Source organism: Rosa rugosa, chromosome 1, assembly GCF_958449725.1.
Source record: "Rosa rugosa chromosome 1, drRosRugo1.1, whole genome shotgun sequence".
In the NCBI taxonomy this organism is placed as follows: Eukaryota; Viridiplantae; Streptophyta; class Magnoliopsida; order Rosales; family Rosaceae; genus Rosa; species Rosa rugosa.
The window spans coordinates 63,875,972-63,894,221 of NC_084820.1; the positions used below are offsets into that span (position 1 = coordinate 63,875,972).

At 37.2% G+C, this 18,250-nt stretch overlaps 1 protein-coding gene and 1 non-coding gene across 2 annotated transcripts; one reads left to right on the plus strand and one right to left on the minus strand.

Moving 5' to 3' along the window:
- The first annotated feature begins 9,931 nt into the window (after positions 1-9,931).
- Positions 9,932-10,023, plus strand: LOC133727646 (small nucleolar RNA Z223). Its single transcript, XR_009855323.1, has one exon. It is a non-coding gene; the product is annotated as a small nucleolar RNA Z223 (small nucleolar RNA).
- An 819-nt stretch (positions 10,024-10,842) lies between these two features.
- LOC133744530 (tricyclene synthase EBOS, chloroplastic-like) lies at positions 10,843-15,368 on the minus strand. The gene is made up of 8 exons (XM_062172626.1): positions 15,312-15,368; positions 14,392-14,693; positions 14,037-14,304; positions 12,665-13,046; positions 12,189-12,407; positions 11,900-12,041; positions 11,516-11,764; positions 10,843-11,429 (listed from the first exon to the last, which is right to left on the minus strand). The coding sequence occupies exons 2-8, from the start codon at positions 14,533-14,535 to the stop codon at positions 11,121-11,123; spliced, it is 1,713 nt and encodes a 570-aa protein (XP_062028610.1). The 5' UTR covers positions 14,536-14,693; positions 15,312-15,368; the 3' UTR covers positions 10,843-11,120.
- Positions 15,369-18,250: the final 2,882 nt, after the last annotated feature.

Below are 18,250 nucleotides of genomic sequence, written 5' to 3' on the forward strand. Positions count from 1 at the left end.
TTTTGTTATGATTTTTCTTTAGTGCTCTTGGTAGAAGATGGGAATTCAAGGTCAAGTCATTTTCCTCAAGTCACTCTCACATTTTGGGGCATTCTCTAATGCAATGCAAGCTGGAAAGCAGCATGGTGTCAAATTTGAGAGGGAATGAAAAGCTGAGCATATTTCATTACATACTTTTCCATTTAAGGCATAAGCTGCATATTTAGCACATGAACTATTCCCCCTTTTCTTAATCATCATCATATATTTGTCTACAATGTCCTCTATGTGAAATCCAAATTGTCAACCGCTTATACTTTCCGACTATTGACCGAATTAATACTCTTCAACCACTATTGAAGAGTATTAATATTTTAAAGCATTGTAGGATTTTTTACCGCGTAAACTAAAAATTAAGATTTCGTTTGTCTCAATTATTTGTCAACTAATCAAACAAAGAATAAAAAGCTAGTAGTAAGATATTATATACAAGTAGTGTAGTTGTTGTTGACTTGCCCCAAAAACAATCGAAGTGGGAAACTGAATAACAAGGTTCACTTATTGACTCCCAAGTCTTCCTCTGCATTATTGACTGCAAGCCTATACAGAAAAACACAAGTTGACATGAACAACTCTCGACTCCCTGTTCTCTTTAGCTGTCCGAGAATCTAAGAAAACTATTCCTGAAGAGTGAAAACTAGAATGAACCAACTGTTAAAAACTGATAGCGACCTTTCATGGGTAAGTCTTGAAAAGATGAAAAGACCATAGGTTTTAAAAAGAAATTGTAATTGAAGGAATTAAAGCATGAACATGGCTTTCCCTTACAGAACACAGGGACTGAATGAAACCAAGCAATGTTATTCTACATTATTGACTCTAAACCTAAACCCTGATTCAATTCACCGGCTGTTAAATATTCATTGCAATCTTCATGGGTAAGTTTGAATAGATAAAAAGGCCTAGATAACATAAAATTGTGATCCAAGGAGTTGAAGCATGAACAGAAAGCCCTTTGCCCTTACAGAACGTACAGAAGGATTCAAAGAAAGAAACCTATTAATGTTTCCACCTAAATAATCTCAAGTAAAGCAGCAATTTCAATCATGTGAAATCACAATATCAACTTGCCTTGAACACTTAATTATCAAGAAAACATTTTCCATAAGATATTCTCCCAACAAATTAATGAATCACATATTCTAATTCCGAGTTTCTGACTTGCATGCTTCTGACGAATATTCATACCAAACCCTGCATTGGGTCTAGTTCTAGTGACTCTCCACTGTTACTATACCTACTCACAACCTACTCTCACTAATAATATGCAAATGATCCCCACCCAGGCATTTGTGTTCAATAATTTGACTAATAAAGAGGAACAAACTTTTGCTAAATCCATTATTGGCACATCAAGTTTTGTATGAATATAAATGTTTGACATCAGTGATCAAAGTCGTAAGCATTAACACGAGGATTATTAAAAATTTCAATTCGACAAAAACACAGAGACCGAAGATCATTTAAAGTTTTAAACATTCTGTAAAACGAGAGATTATTCAGAGCACCGCCATGCACTTGCACCAACATAAATGAATGGTTAGATTTCATTAAATACACTTTTTGTTTATTAAAAATAAAGTTGATAATAAATATCAAGGGTTGAGATTATTTTATAAGGGTTGGGTCACTTACACCGTCGGTGCATAGAATAATTTCCACTGTAAAACAGAGTTGATCGAGCTTTTGGTTTCAGCAACTAGACTCGGTCCTTCATTGACGTAATAATAACATGGCGTAAGATGGAAGGAGATTCACTATTCACATGGACCTGAATTGTGTGTGGATATTAAAGGTTGGTTTTCCGGGTCAATCTGAATCTTGATGAAACCAAGATATAAACATGAATGGATTAAGAGTCAAGAGAGACAAAATCCCATAAACCCTTTCCTTAGACGCCACTTTCTTCTTCTGCAAGTTCCCATGCCAGGTCCTTCTTTCTTAAATCCTTTATTGTTGTTACTTATAGATTGATCGATCCGGATTATAATATAAGCTAACTTAGAACTAAAGCATAAAGAGAACATACCACATTCATCAAGTTGAGGATTTCAATAAGGAAATGGCTACGTACGTGGCTATATTGATATAGTTAGCAACTAGCTACCACTGTATATATAGTTGAATATCATGAGTCCATGAGACCATAACCATGACCACGTCCACAGGAACCAAGCTTCTCATTGAAGCAACCTTAAGGTTAATGACATATTTTAAAAAAATACTTTTGTATTTCATATTTTCAAAAGGAGTTTGTTATAACAACAAAATATATATAAGAAGTCGGTACTGCACTGCTGCCTTGGTCTTGGGGTCATTGTGAAATATCTTCCTCGCTAGGTTTCTCTGCTTGCTTGATGGCTTTAAAGAATAAAAATTTGACAAAAGATGAAACTAAAAGAGAACTAAAGAGGGAATGTGAACAAGATGGATCCGATATTTGCCTACAAAATTTGTATACCCAGGATTAATGTGGTAAAACTAGGTCTTGTACCCTATCCTTCCACCACCTAATGGGCCTGGCTCATCAGTTGGATATTCAAGTGGCCACATAATCGAGCTAGCAATAGAACTGAATGACGAAAATTGTTAAGATGAGGATCAAACACACAATTAGCGATGTGAAAATCAGCACTAGAGGCAAAACAATATTTCGAAAATCAGTGCCATCACTAGAAGGTGGTGGGGAGAAAATGGAAAAGGAAGAAGAGAGGCATATTAATGTGTATTTGGTCTAAGAGATCGAGATAAAAGTTATTGGGCCCCTTAAACAGTTGAACATTCATCGCCACTGCTACGTTACTAGGTGATTTGTTTAGGCGTTTTTTTAAATTAGCATTTGCTAGCCTTTAGTAGGGCTGGGCAGAAACCGAACCGGACGTCCAAAACCGGCCGAACCGGGCCGAAAAACCGGGTTGGTGACCGAACCGGATGAAAATGGCGGGAAAAAATGAGTTGACCGAACCGGACCGGATTGCTCCGAGTCGGGACCGGGTTTAGCCAGTGAACCGGCCGAAAAAAACCGAACCGGCCTGGATAATAATATTATTTAATTAATATAATTTTTATTTATATTAAAATTATTTTTAATAGTTGTCGAATTCTGATTGGTCTAAATGAGGTTACACATACATTGCGTTGCACCTGATTGCTCTCAGTCTCATATACGAAAACCCTAGTTTTGACCTGATCTCATTCCCTCATTTCGAATCCGCCTCTCTCTTTTCTCTCTCAACTCTCAGTCTCAGCTTCTCTCTCTCGACTCACAGCCGTCGAACGCCGGTTCTCTCTCTCTACTCACGACGCCGCTTCTCTCTCTCGACTCACAGCCTTCGAACGCCGACCGAAGACACCGACTCGGACTAACGCCGACAGAGGACGTCATCTCGACTCATCTCCGGATGGAATCGGTATGGGTTCAGCTTGATTTTCATTTCGATTTCGATTTTGTTTGATTTGATTGGGCATACCCAAGTCAAGGCTTGGTTCCTTTCTGTTCGATTTTGTTGTGAGTTGATGAATGAGTTCTGAATGTTGTGTTTTGAGTTGAATGTTGTTCTGGGTATGTTTGTTCTGAGTTGAATGTTGAGTTCTGAATGTTTGTTCTGGGTATGTTTTGAGTTATGAATGTTGTGTTTTGAGTTGAATGTTGTTCTGGGTATGTTGTTCTGAGTTGAAAGTTTTGATTGGAAGTTTATGTTTAGTTGGTCAAAGATTTCGATTTCGATTTTGTTTGATTTGATTGTCAATACCCAAGTCAAGGCTTGGTTCTTTCTGTGGTTTGTGGGTATGTTGTTGTGAGTTGATGAATGAGTTCTGAATGTGTGAACTGTGTTGAAAGTTGTGATTTTTGATCGGAAGTTTATGTTTAGTTGGTCAAAGATTGAGTTTTTAAGTTGTTTGGGAATATGATAATCTGTTATGTTTGCATCCCAACTGGTTTAGTTGGTCAAAGATTGAGTTTTTAAGTTCTTTGGGAATATGGTAATCTATTTTGTTTGCATCCCAAATTGTTTCTGTTTGTATCTTACTGATTTGATTTTTTCTTACTTTCTTATCAGGGAAGTGGAGCTTCGCAAACTCCCAATGCGACACCAGCTGGGTCAAGCAGCCTTTAAGTTCTTTAACTATAGTTTGTAATAACTTTAAATTTAATGTTTCGCACTTTGAAGTTTGAACTTTATGTTTGTGCTGCTGGAACTTTGATTTACTGCTAGAACTTGGAAGTTGGAACTTTGATTTATGTTTATGCTGCATGTTAGCTATTTGGTTTGTAAACAGATTGTTAGACTGTTGGAACTTTGATTTAGTTTTGGAAATTGCTTTTTGATTATAAATGTTGAACAGCTGGAGCAGATTGTTGATATTTGAATAATTTGATAGTTGATCTGCAGGTTTAACATTAACTTAATGTTATTACTTATTTGTGTAGTTGAGAACTTGAGATGTTGATGTCATGAACAGGTTACTTGTAATGTTCATTACTTGATTTAGTGAACAGATTATGAGTGATTTATACTTTATTTTGTTGATATTTTGATAGTAATGGTTACTCATTTTAGGACAGTTAAATTTGTCGACTTTGGTCGAAAATATGCCAAAAAGAAAAGAAAGTCGAACATAACCGAAACCGATCCGCACCGCACCGCAAAACGGTGTAACCGAAGTAAGCGGTGTAGGTTTTTAAAATGCGGTTGCGGTTTTAAATATAGCACAACCGAATGAAGCGGTTCGGTTGCGGTTTTAGCCTAACACCGAACCGCCCCGAACCGCGCCCACCCCTAGCCTTTAGTTTAGGATCATTATTAATACAATGATTTCTTCACTTAAAAAAAATAAAGAGAGCTTCTATTCATACCTCCAAAATTGGTAGTTGGACCTCTCCACCTAATTGACCTCCAACTTTTACAAATGACCAATATGCTATCTACACCTCTCTAATTTTCCCAAAATGCCCATTGCCCAATAAAATCAATAAAGGGTGGTTCTAGTTGGACCTCCAAATTTGCTATTTAGACCTCCCATACTTAGTACACCTCTAATTTACTTTTTACAATACTTAAAAGGCTAAGTAGACCTCCTTATTTTTACCAAAACACCCTTGAACATAAGATATAACAATATGTTACTCTACTTTTTATCTCTATCTTTAACATGAGAAAAAGAATGAATCAAAATCACATGATATTGCTCTCTTATGAGTAGGTCTCTCCTCCACCAAAATTAATCAGAGGTTCTCGATCTTGATATGTTGCTGGAATCATTTTGAATTTGCTAAAAGAATGAATTTCAAGGGTTTTGGGTTGGAAGATCGAGTAATAACTATATCATAATACTCAATGAATTTAGTTTAATGAAAGGGTTTTTGTCCATTTACACCATTTTTAGAGATTTTTTTCCCACTTACCCCATTAAGTTTTTTTAATTCCTTCTTACCCAAAACACTCTAAGGAGGTCTTCCCTAATACCCAATTAAGATTTTTTTTTTGTTTTTACAAATTTTTTAATACCATTTTACCCTCACCCCTTTGTTACTTAGAGAGAGAGAGAAAATGGAAGAGAGAGAAACCATGAGAGACTTCGCCGGAGCCCCATCACCGGCCGCCGGATTCCGGTCACCGGCCGCCGGAATCCGGTCAACTTTCGCAGGAATCCGGTCAACTTTCGCCGGAATCCAGTTAACTTTCGCCGGAATCCAGTCACCGGCTACCGCCCACCGGAATTTGCTGAAAATCTCACCGGAAAGTTTTTTTGCACCCAATAGAGGTCTATTGCCCCCTAATAGACGTTTATTGCCCCCAATAGACGACTATCAGCCATGTATTGCCCCCCAATAGACGTCTATTGCCCCCTAATAGAACTTTCGGTAGTCGGAATAGGAACTAATCTTCCTAAAATTAGACAGATAAAACTTTGATTACAGAAAAAAACGAAGAAATTATATCAATTTTAAAACGTCTATTGCCTCCCAATAGACATCTATTGCCCCCCAATAGACGTTTCAATTACCGAAATGAGAACTAATTTTTCTAAAATTACACAAATATAACTTTAATTAAAGAAAAAAAAAATAGATTACATTAATTCAAAACGTCTATTGCCCCCCAATAGACGTCTATTGCCCCCCAATATCAGCTGTCTATTGGGGTAATAGACGCTTCAACAGACGTCTATTGCTCCAATAGATTTTTTTTTTTTCATTTTTCTTTCCTTTGGGGCCTCCTGACCCATTTTACCAAACAAAAACGAAAAGAAAAAAAAAAACGAATGAGAGAAATTGATTTGGGCACCTAGAGAATAACTCTGGGCACCAAATCATATTTCTCCATTCTCCTCTGCCACTGGCCTGCGTTGAGCACCGGAGGATACAGCACCGGAGCAACGGCGGAGTAGGATCGAACGCCGTGATGCGCAGCGGAGACGGCGGAGTGGAGCGGACGCCGGAATCTGGGCAAGAAGTCGACGCCGCGCCGGAGGTGAAGATCAGGGAGTGCATAGACGTCGGAGATGCACAGCACTGGGTTGGTCCTCGACACGTCAACTTTCCGGCGAGCTCTTTCATCAGAGAGAGAGAGAGTGCATCGCCGACAGTTACTGGAGAGAGAGAGAGAGAGATGGGACGGGATCGTGGTGGATAGAGATCTGCCACCTCTGCCGTGCGATGGATTAAAGTGAGCGTTTATGCCTTCTTCGGCCGCCGAGGTCTCAGTCCTTCACCGGAGAGAGAGAGAGAGAGAGAGAGAGAGAGAGAGACAGAGAGAGATGGTGCAGATCCGATAATGGAGGATGAGAGAGAGAGAGAGAGAGAGAGAGAGAGAGAGAGAGAGAGAGAGAGAGAGAGAGAGAGGTGCTGCAAATCGGGAAAAGAGGAGAGAGGTCTCTTGTAATTAATTAATTAAGGAGAGGGCAAAACTGTCATTTTGTTTTAAACATGGTAAGTGGGAATAAAATTCTGTTGCTGGGGTAAGTGGGATAGTTTTTGTTCATTTTGGTGCTTTGGGTCAAGGACCCTTAAGGAAATTCCAAATCAGATTGTTTTGAATTTATTTTTGTATTAAATGATGGGCCATGTATAGAAATTATTTGTTTTACTTAATTATTTTAGGTAAATTTTAAAACTATATGTCAATATAAGGAAATTCTGGAAAAATAAAAAATAAAAAATCAATTTAATTGAATGTTATATTTAGGGAAGTAATTTAAGAAGAATATTTTTTTTTCTATTTTTTTTTTCAGTTTTCTCTCTTTGTCCTTATTTGTCTTTTCATATGACTTGACAAAGTATATTAATAATTGAAAAAAGTTGGAGGTCCAAATATCAAATTTGGAGGTCCAACTAGAATCACTCATCAATAAAAGCATTTTTTTTTTGTTTAGATTCTATTCATACCTCCAAAATCGGTAAATGGACCTCCTTCAATTTTTGAACAATTCACAATCCTATTTTACCTTAAAAAAAAATATTTAATCTCCAGGTGGTACTCTCTCTCTCTCTCTCTCTCTCTCTCCAGTAATTTTATCGCTCCTATTTATTTCTTTCATTCCATACGTATTTAGTGTTTCTTCCATGAACTTGTGCATGTGACGTTGACGAGTTATATCAAAAGTTCAAAAGCTAGCTAGGTACTGTAGAACATATGAATGTGCATAATCATCATATGCTTGTTCAAAGGTCAAACATAAATATTCAAATTTCTACGAGATAACTAGGTATAAATTTTTAAGTAGAAACTGACAGAATAGAAGCTAAAACTAGGTATAAATTTCTAACTAGGTATTAACTATTAAGCTTGATAGATTGATGTTTGAGAGATAAAGAATAACTGTTGCTAATGATTTTAGGGTTTATGTTGGAGGAGAAAGTTTTCTCCAAGTTGAAGACTTATTATTATTATTATTATTTTCTCCCATTTTTTGTGTCCTTGTTGGTAATTTGATATGAGTTGACAAAGTCAACTATTACTTGGAAAAAGAGAGAGGTCCAAATACCAATTTTGGAGGTATGAATAGAAACTCCCATTAAATTGTCTTTGTTTCTTATTACCTACAAATGCATGCAGTTAGGAGTTCTTTGAGTTTACTCAAGATGTTTGACCACCTGCGAACATTTTTTATTTTTTTGAGTAAGAGATAGAGATAGGGTGAGTCTAGTTAGACATCCCAATTTGCTATTTGGACCTCCTCTAATTTTTATAAAAATTTAATTACTATTTTGCCCCTCTTATAAAAAATACAAGATTTTGGCCCTCATATATCCAAAAAAAATAAAAAATTACAAGTGAATATTGCAACCGTGTGCAATCCCAATAGAGAAGTTCCAATGCGACATGTTTACACTATTTATTTGCAGATCCAATATGTTTTCTCCGTCATCTCTCTCTCTATCAAACTTAAGGAATTACGAATTAATTTATATTTAATCTTTCATTCAGCAACTATAACAAAAGCAATCCAATGGGTTAATAAATCTGATGAGCAACAGAGGCAGCGAAAATCAGTATTCTACAATCCTTTATTAAAGAAATATAATTTCTATTATCATTATCAACATGCAATCTTTGTTCTGCAACAGAGTCTTCTTACTTTACAGTTTGGTATCGATATGCTTTAGTTACTCTCTCTGAGAGGTAGGTGGAGGCCGTGGCCTTCTGGCGGCGGCTCTACGAGTTGGGCTAGAGGAGAGAGGTCTTCCTCCTTGTCTGGTCTCTGGGAGATAGAGGATGGCAGGTTTCCCCGTCATCGGCTTCTCGAAACTAAGAGTGGTGATGCGTCTGCGCTGCAGGGGTGTCGCGGAGATATTGGATTCGGCTAAGATCGGATAGACTATGGCTGGAAAGGAGTGCAACAGGGATCCGGTGAGCGAAGTGTCGGGCTGTGGCCGACTTTGGGTTCTCGACCTCGGTCTAGCGGCTGGCTGCTGATGGGGGACGGAAACCTTGAGGACTGCGGTGTCGGGCTTACAGGTCCAACTCTGTTTCTTGGGTTGAAGGCGACTTGGTGCGGTGATTGCAATGAGAGGCGGTGGCTGACTGACTTGTTCCAAGGTGGCAACTGCTGCACTGGCGTGGGGCTGCCGGTTGCCAATGGTGGTGAAGGTGGTGTCGTGAAGGCGGCAGATTTGTGGCGTAGGGTTTTCTCTAGGTTCATGGGTTGGGGACCTACGAGTTTGGGCTTGGGCCTAGGTCTATTGGCCTGGGCTTGGGTTTGGGCTCTGGGTTTTCTGTTTTTGGTTTATTCTTTAGGGATTCCTCCTGTTTTGTGGGTGGAATTTGTAGGATCTCTCTGAGATTTGTCGCCAAAAATACTCGGGATGTCTTGGCCTCTTGATTTTCTAGGACATTTTAGGGTAGATTTTGGCTGAGCTTCATGGTCTTTAAAAATGTTGAATTACTTAGGTAGTGACTCTTTTGACAGCCCCACCGGGGTGGGTCATTATGTGTAATTTCGCTGATCAATGCAATGAGTTGACATTTCTCTCAAAAAAAAAAAAAAGCTTTGTTCTGCAACCAAAAAATTAACTCAAACCAATTCCTGCTCATTTGTTTTTGGGCTTGCGCCGCCAACCAAATCGCGGAAGCTTTGTAGTCAACCTTAATTGGTACCCGACAACCAACTTGAGCTGAAGATATAAATGGATGGAATAGGAGGTTGATAAAATGGAATTCAAATATGTAAAATACAAATAAGGGTAATTAGGAAATTTGATGGAAAAAAATAAAGAATGAGGTATAAAAAGCAAATTGGCAGGTCTGAATAGAACCACCCATAGAGATATCATTCATCCCAAGGTTAGAACGGCTCTCACAATGATTTCCTCCACTCATTATCTGCCAATACATGTAGATAATTGCCTTTGTTTCTTCTTACCTACAAATACATGCAGTTAAGACTTCTTTGGCCGTGATGATTAATTTTACAGCTTTATGCCAATTCTGCTTCAGAAAATTCGTGATAGAGAGAGCTGTCTTATAAAAAAAAATAAATAAATAAATAAATAAATAAAAAAAAAAAAACACTTCTTTGAGTTTGCTCTAGATGTTTTGACCATCTACAAACATTTTTTTTGAGTAGAAGATAGATATATGATTCATCCCAAGGCCAGAATGACACTTACAATGATTTCCTTTGCTCATTATCAGCCAAGCAGGTTGGGAAAGACTAGTACCATCCATTCTTACAATAAAGCTCACTTATTCAGCAAGCCTACTATGATTAGCATTCTAACACAAAAATAAATTTTAACGAGAACGTACTTCTTCGCCAATGCACTCTATTGTGGTGCTTCAAAAATCTCTTCAATTTGTTGCAAAACATGGCATAGCAGTTACGCTTTAAAAAGAAAACTTAATTCATCTTCAGCACCAAACACGAATTCAATCTTCTCGATTACCAAGCTAGCATCCCAAGCCACCCAAGCAAAAGCATGATGTATTGGACCAATTCCCTAGGGTCCAAAATTTGATACAAGCCCATCAAGCTAAATTGGGCCCAAAACCCAATAGCACCTCATCTAGGAACATTGATTTTATTTTATTTTATTTTTTTTGGAAAAAAGAAATTACAAGGAGAAATCTCTTTAGTAGCTAATGTGGCATCCACATATCCATGTCATTTAATGAAATTTTTTGATAGATTAAACTTTGTGCTATATCCACATAAAGTAAGATACATATGGTACCTTAAAAAGTGGTTCAACTAACATTAACTAAAAAATAAATTATAAATATTAAAACATTGCAAAAAAATAGATAATGCTCGGGTGAGTTTTTAAAACAAGTGAAAGCTGGGGTCTTGAGAAGAACTTCAGTGCTTTCTCGTTGAGAAATATTATTGCTAAATTGATCATGGTACACCCAGACCTAGTTACATCCTCAAATCTTATGTCGATAAAATTTATTTAACAAATTTGAGAAAAGAACTTAATCTTATTCTCGTCAACAAATTTATTTAACAAGACCAAATTGATGTTCTTGGGAATTTGGATAATGTATAAACTTTAAAGGTGGGACTTTATTTTGAGCCAAACTAGTTGGGATTGGATCTGTTTTTTCCCCGGAAGACATGAATAGAGCTTCATTCCACTAAACGGGTTGTACAATCACTGCTAGGATCCGGTTCTTTACTCTTTTATCCGGGGCACCAATCCCGTCTCCATATTGGTAGATACATTGGGCAATTCGAGCAAGGTCTATTGCTGCTGCTACAAATTCTTTTGTGAATGGAGAAGAAGCACTATTGGCACCAAATATTAGTCCATCTTTGTTCATCTTCTTCCAACTACTCTCAATCAAATTACTAATATATTTGTGAGCAGATTCCTCATCAAAAACAACACCACCACGTTTGATGCAGGATATTGAAGTTGCAGTTTCACCTCTCTCTAGTTCTGCCTGTAGCGTAGCTCATTACCAATATGTTAAAAGCTAGAGAATAGATAACAAAGATGGAAATGAAGAGCAATTAATTGAAGACAGACCTTCGAAGTAACCAAATCATTTGAGAGCCGAAAAATAACAGACGGCCAACGCAAGAGATCATGGTGATTCTCTAAGCATTTAAGAGCTTCATCTGAGATATTTTGATTAAGTAGAAAGTAGGTATGGACTAGAATGACCACCCCGGACACTGATATCCATGCATTGGCAAGATATTCTTCAAATGTAGGTGTGTACTTGTTGTGACACCACTCTGCCTCCGTTAACCAAGATTTGCACATATCAGCCCACTGAGAATCGATATGCAAGCAAGATGTGAGAGCACAGATCATCATCAACATATGGCCAATGTTGAAAAAAACTTGGACAATCACAAGACTCTAAAGCTTAAATATGTTCTTAAGGAATTGTATACATGTACTTACAGCTTTTGTCAGGTAAGGAAGAACGTTCACTCCTTGCTCCTTCAAAGTTTCATAAGTCATTTCATTCACAGTGTTATAGAGAGCAAGGAAACAGAGCTTCAGCTGGTAGTCTGAAAGAATTTCCACAACATTCACATCCCATCTGAATTACCACTAATTGGGATTAATATATAGTTATATACACATAGTTTAGCTCATTATATATAAGTGTATGACTAATGACTTGCTAGTTTACTTTTATTGCCCTTTTGATAATTAGTCTAATCAAAAGATCGAACCAATTAATTACCTTTCAACAACAGATGTGAATAGCTCTAGTTCATCCAAAGTACCATAAACATCATAGACATCATCAATAGTCGTTATTAGAGCACTGACTTTAGTTATCCCGTTCCTAACATCGCTGAATTGAGGTTCAGACACTATACCAACTGACCAAAAGAACAACTCCATCAGTCTGTCTCTGTTGAAGGACAACTTCTTTGCTAACCCCGTATCCTTCCACCACCTATTTAATGGAATTGTCATTAAGGAGTCTAAGTTAGTCTGCAATATTACGTACATATATAAGATCTACAAGGACCGCCTTTAGGGGTGCCAAGTGAGGCAACCACCTTGGTCGGCCCCAAATTTTTTAAGAGCGCCTGCTCAATTCATCCCCCCTTCAAAATGCATGTTAGCTAGACCATGTCCTGCAAGTTAATTAATAACTAATAAAAATAGAATTGATAGGTACTAGTATAATCTATAGGTTTTATTTTTCACCTTGAAATATCTTTAAAATCTCTTTGGTATGTTTGTTGCACCACATTGTAATCTAGCTTGGCAAATTCAAGTAGCACCTGATTTGCATATGCCTTTTTACTGTATGCCTCAATATACCATCTAGCTTCTAATCTTTGCATTCTGTGGTGCAATGGCATCTCCAATGCATGACTCACTTGCTCTAATACACCTTTGTCTTGAGTAACATGCAATCTACTGAGGTTCTTTAGGTGCATGCTGGTGAATGCAAGAGCCTCATCCAAGAGGGTTTCTCCTTCAATACCAAGGAATGAAGCTTCATACAGACTTAGCATGCCTTTGACATCTTTGCAAAGGCAATCCTTAAAGCTGCCGTCACAATCCATGAAAATTTTGAAAACATCTGATGGGTAACATACAAATGCATGTTAGAATGAATTGACATGTGAACTGATCAAAAGCTACAGCAGTTTGTGAGATCAACCTAATTGATGGGGGGAAAAAAGGTTAGAATTAGATTCTACAGTCCGACATGTTTGAATGTGACTAGAACATAGATGATTGATAAGACAATAAGACAATAAGACAATAAGAAGAATTATCTAATTAATATGAAACAAAAGTTGATGGGTGAGGGTTCCAGCGAATGTTGGTCTCTTTTTTTGAGATTCTGTGTACGCACTTTGCATAAATGATAAATATATTATCTTATGAAATTTCATCAATAGTACATATATGTTAATTTCTGAATGAAAATTTTGTATCTATATTTTACCTCAACGATAAATCATATATATGTGACCCAAGAGGTAATTAAAAAAAAATAGTCTTTATATATTAACGGAAATAAGTTTCATAGAGTAAAATATATAGACCTCATTTACTTGTATGCTTGAATTCTCATAATGATAATTGCAAGAAGGTCATACATGAAAGTGGAGTAAAAATATCCATAAATGTGAATAAAATAAATATTAACTAAGCTATTATCCCAATTAATGAAGGGCATCTCCGAGTCTCCTACTCACCAATTAATGAAGGACACTTCAAAGTATTGGCAATATCTTAATCACATGCATATGATCTATTTTCTTATGTTATCACTTCAACAACTCATGCAATAGTTAGGAAAAATTTATTGTCAAAGCATTATATATTTGTATGCATATCATGCATGTATTAACATATTATAGAATTTTTCTTTAATATAATATCTTTAATGTTTCTCGTGAAGATATATAGGAGCATGATATTAGATGAATTGTCTCAGTTAGGTTGAACAAGTGACATGTTGATGTACAAGTTTCTTCATCTCGCCTACCACCACAAAAAAAAAAAAAAAAAAAAAAAGATTTCTGGATTAATTGTCATTAGTTAATTCCTAGCTACTTACCTTGGGAGACTTGAAACCTATGATGTCTTAGGAGCCTGAAGCTTAGAGCAGTGAGGTGAAGATTTGGAGTATCCTCGTCTGTTATTTGGTCAAGATTCTTCAAAACTCTATCAAGGGTTTCTTTTATACTGGCCTCGAATCGGTGTCCCAAACCTAATCGTTGGATGTCATCAATCAATTCAAGTGTAGTCTCTAGTGACTCTGCATCAATCATATTTTTCAGATCCTCCTCCATCAACTTCCACCTATTATCTCCGTATACTTCTTCCTGCAAAATCAAACATATACTAGTTAATTAGTTGAGTAATATTGAAAATAATCACAGTGTGCATTGGATTGTAAACTTGGTACATACATGATTACGACCATCAATCTGTAACGACTGAAGAAAATCGCAACTCCAAATACTTGGCTTGTAATTTGCTGTCAGTCTTTTAACATCCAGATGTGAAGTTTGAGCAGCAGTGCTACCGTTGCTCGCTAAGCATTGGGTAGACATTTGAAGAGCTTTAGATCACTCCCTACTATATAAAGGAGTGATGTTACTCGCAAGCGCACGAATCAATTGCAGCACAGAAGTGCAAGAGCGAGGTCGAACCCACAGGGACTGTATGAAATAGGAAGAACTAATCGAACCAAAATTAATTTAACGCCAACCTAGTTGAAAAAAAAAAGTTGAATGTGATTTAGCTAAACTTGTAAAAATTAAAACAAAGCAAACAGATAAAATATACCTTGATGACAAAGTAACTAAGGTATCGGATTCCACCACATTGCTCAATAAATTTCTAATAATCTAGAAATCAATATACTCCTTGATCAAAATTTAACAATGAAGCAACATGAAATGGCTCTAAAGTAGACTTTTCTTTGCTTCTTAATTATGAATACCAAAGCTTCGCATGTGCATAAACTTATTGAAACTACAAAAGATCAAAGTGTGTGCTAAGCATCCGATGTGAAACAAGCTCATTTGAATGACAAGAGATTAGAAGAGTTCATATTTAATATTTTACAAAGCCAAGCATGGATTAATAAAATTGACTTCCAAACTACCAAAAATACATGACAGTAGAGGTGAAAGGAACAAAGATTTTATTAATTCATTTTGAAGCAAGAGTCATCGGCATGAAAAAACATAACTATGGGAATCAATAGATAATTAAATAAAACTTATTTCATAATGTGGTTTCCTCCTTAACTTATTTAAGAAAATTAGCAATAAATAAATTGAAAACATGCTTAAAACAATATAATACATCATACAAAGTGTACCTAAAGAAAGGGAAGAACAAAGATCAATAATGTGTCTATAATTTTCCTCTCTCTCGTGCTCTCTTCTATTCTTTTCAAGGAAGCTCTATTTATAGTACAATATTGTCTTCATTGCAACATCATCCACGTGAAATTGACTTGCCGCCTTGATCTTCACTGCAACATCATCCATGTGAAATTTACTTGCCTTCGGTCCAAATTCTCAAGCTTTGATGGCACATGTCTTTAAACATAGACTAGACATGAAACTTTCTCTTTCTCAAGTGCTATATTAATTGATTACGACATTTTTTACACTTATTTTCCATCTGCAAGGCAACAATGTACGTACAACATTTTAATGATTGAAGAGTTGGTCCCCAGGTTCATGCATGCAAGCGTGTCTCACACATATTCCATGTGGAAGAGCAACAAACTACGTACAATAATTGATGACCAAGATGAATACCAACACAACACAATTAATGGCATGGAAAGCATTCCATCAATTTAAAATGTGCATATGGAGGCTACACGTGCTACTGAAACAATAAGAAATTGTGTTGCGCTTATTCATCTAATGAAAGGGAAAATGACTAATGTTAAAACAAGGACTCTCTTCATCATTCCCTTTCTTCGTCCTTTCTCGTCTCCAGACAGTTTTTGACCCGCCACAACCTACAATTTTATGAAAACACCATATCAAAACTGTTGTAATTTCTTACGAAAACTTCATTTGGGGACATGGCTTACAGATTACATACCTCGTGGCTTGATTGACGTTTGATCTTTGCCGGGCAGAGCCAAGAAGAAACCAAATACAGCAAATAAAATGTTTGTTGAGGCTTAGAACAACCTAATTGGAATTGCCTTAAAGAACTAAACCCCCCATAGATAAAAGTTAAAATAGGGGCGGAACTACTCTAGTAGTAGAAGGGGTCCGGACCCCCCAAAGATTTTCTCAAACACAATCTAATGCAATTAATACTCATTAATGTTGGCGTGAGTCATACTTACCTTATTTATGTAGATATTCTGTGATCTATAATATTCTGTAATATTTGTAGTATTATTTGATTTACTACTTGCCTTATGAATAGTACTTGTCTTATCAGGCACAATTGTAATTTGTATATAATTCCTTCTTGTAAGGTGAATGAAATAGAGAATTATTCAGCCAAAATTGTCTCTAGTTTTTTGTTATATTTTGACTTTGTATCAGAGCACAGATCCGATCCTGGACTCTGACTCATTGTTCTTTGATCCTTGACCCTTGTTCTTTGTGCTTGGATTTGTTCCTTGTCCTTTGATCCTTTCATCACCGTTGCCTTCTTATATTTCCAAGTACTTTGTTGTTTTTCCTTCCGCTGCATATTCACCATGGCTAAAGAACAAGACATTTCGACCGTGATCAAGCAAGATGGAGATGGTGAGACGTCTCATGGTTCCAACCAAATTTCTGTCTCCGTTAAAGATGATTCAACTGGAAGTTATGGAGGTGTCAAGCTCAATGGCTCTAATTACCGAACCTGGAAGAAGATGATGGAAGCTCACCTCTGTGGAATTGATAAGGTGGGCTATGTTGATGGTTCAATTACTAAACCACCAATTGCAGCCAACAATAATTCAAAATGGAAGACTGCAAATGGCTCGGTAACCTCTATTCTTTACAAATCCATGACTGAAGATGTTTCACAGATGATTATGGGATGTAATACAGCTGAAGAAATCTGGGAAAACCTTAAGGAGAACTACTTTAACGGAATGGATTTTGCCGAGGTTTATGAGCTGAGCACTCAAGCCTCCTGTATGACACAAGAGGGAAAACTAGTTGCCATGTATTATGCAAAACTAAAGGGGATTTGGCAAGAAATTGATCAGATGCGTCCATGTCGCATGAAGTGCCTGGATGATGTCAAGATTTATAAGGAGGAGCAGGATCTCATGAGAGTTTATGTTTTTTTTGGCTGGCCTAGATCCAATATTTGAGAATGCAAGGAGTGAATTACTTCGCCGGACTACCACACCAACCTTGCAGCAAGCCTTTGCTTATATTCACAAAGATGAGACCTAGAGGGCTGGAACTAGAGCAATTACTTCAGAAGTTGCAGGCCTTGTAATACAATCGAAGCCATCCAATCCCTCAAGTAATCGATCATTCTCAGGCAATCGGCCTCCTTCTTCTCTGCGTCCCTCTCCTCAAGGTCCTCCTCCCGGGTTCTCCTCAAATTTGACTTGTAACTACTGCAAGAATTCAGGCCACATCAAAGCAAATTGTTACAGGTTGGTTGGTTTTCCAGCAGGCTACTTTGATAGGCCCCGACCTCAGGACAACAAACCCAAGGGAAAGGTTGTCGTTCATCTTGTTCAAGACCAAGATTACTACGCGGTGACAGAACCAGATCACACCAACTTGGCTGGTAAGGATACCGCATCAGTAAGTCGCGGTGGTAATGGTAAGATTGGAGTTGCTTTAAAATTTCTAGCTTTACTGGTGGCAATACTTGGATAATTGATTCTGGAGCATCTGACCATATGACCTATGAACGTAGTTTCTTCCTTTTTCTCAATCCACCCTTTATTTCCTCTGTTGTCAATGCCAATGGTGATTCTTTTCCTGTTTTAGGCATAGGGTTTGTTCGTCTCACCCCTTCTTTGACACTACATAATGTTCTTTATATATGTCCCTGATCTCTCTCATCATCTCATATCTGTGCCTCAGCTTAATACTCAATCTCGGTGTTCTGTAACATTTTTTTCCTTTGTATGTGATTTTTCAGGACCTCCTCACCAGGGAAATAATCGGCAGGGGTTATCTGAGGGGTCGACTATTTCATCTAGATTGCATGTTTGCCGGAATGAAGCCGGAGAAGGCAGTCCAAGCAGCTTTGATTTCGACTGGGGTTACTAATCAAGTTGAAGAATTATGGCTATGGCATCGGAGATTGGGACATCCTTCC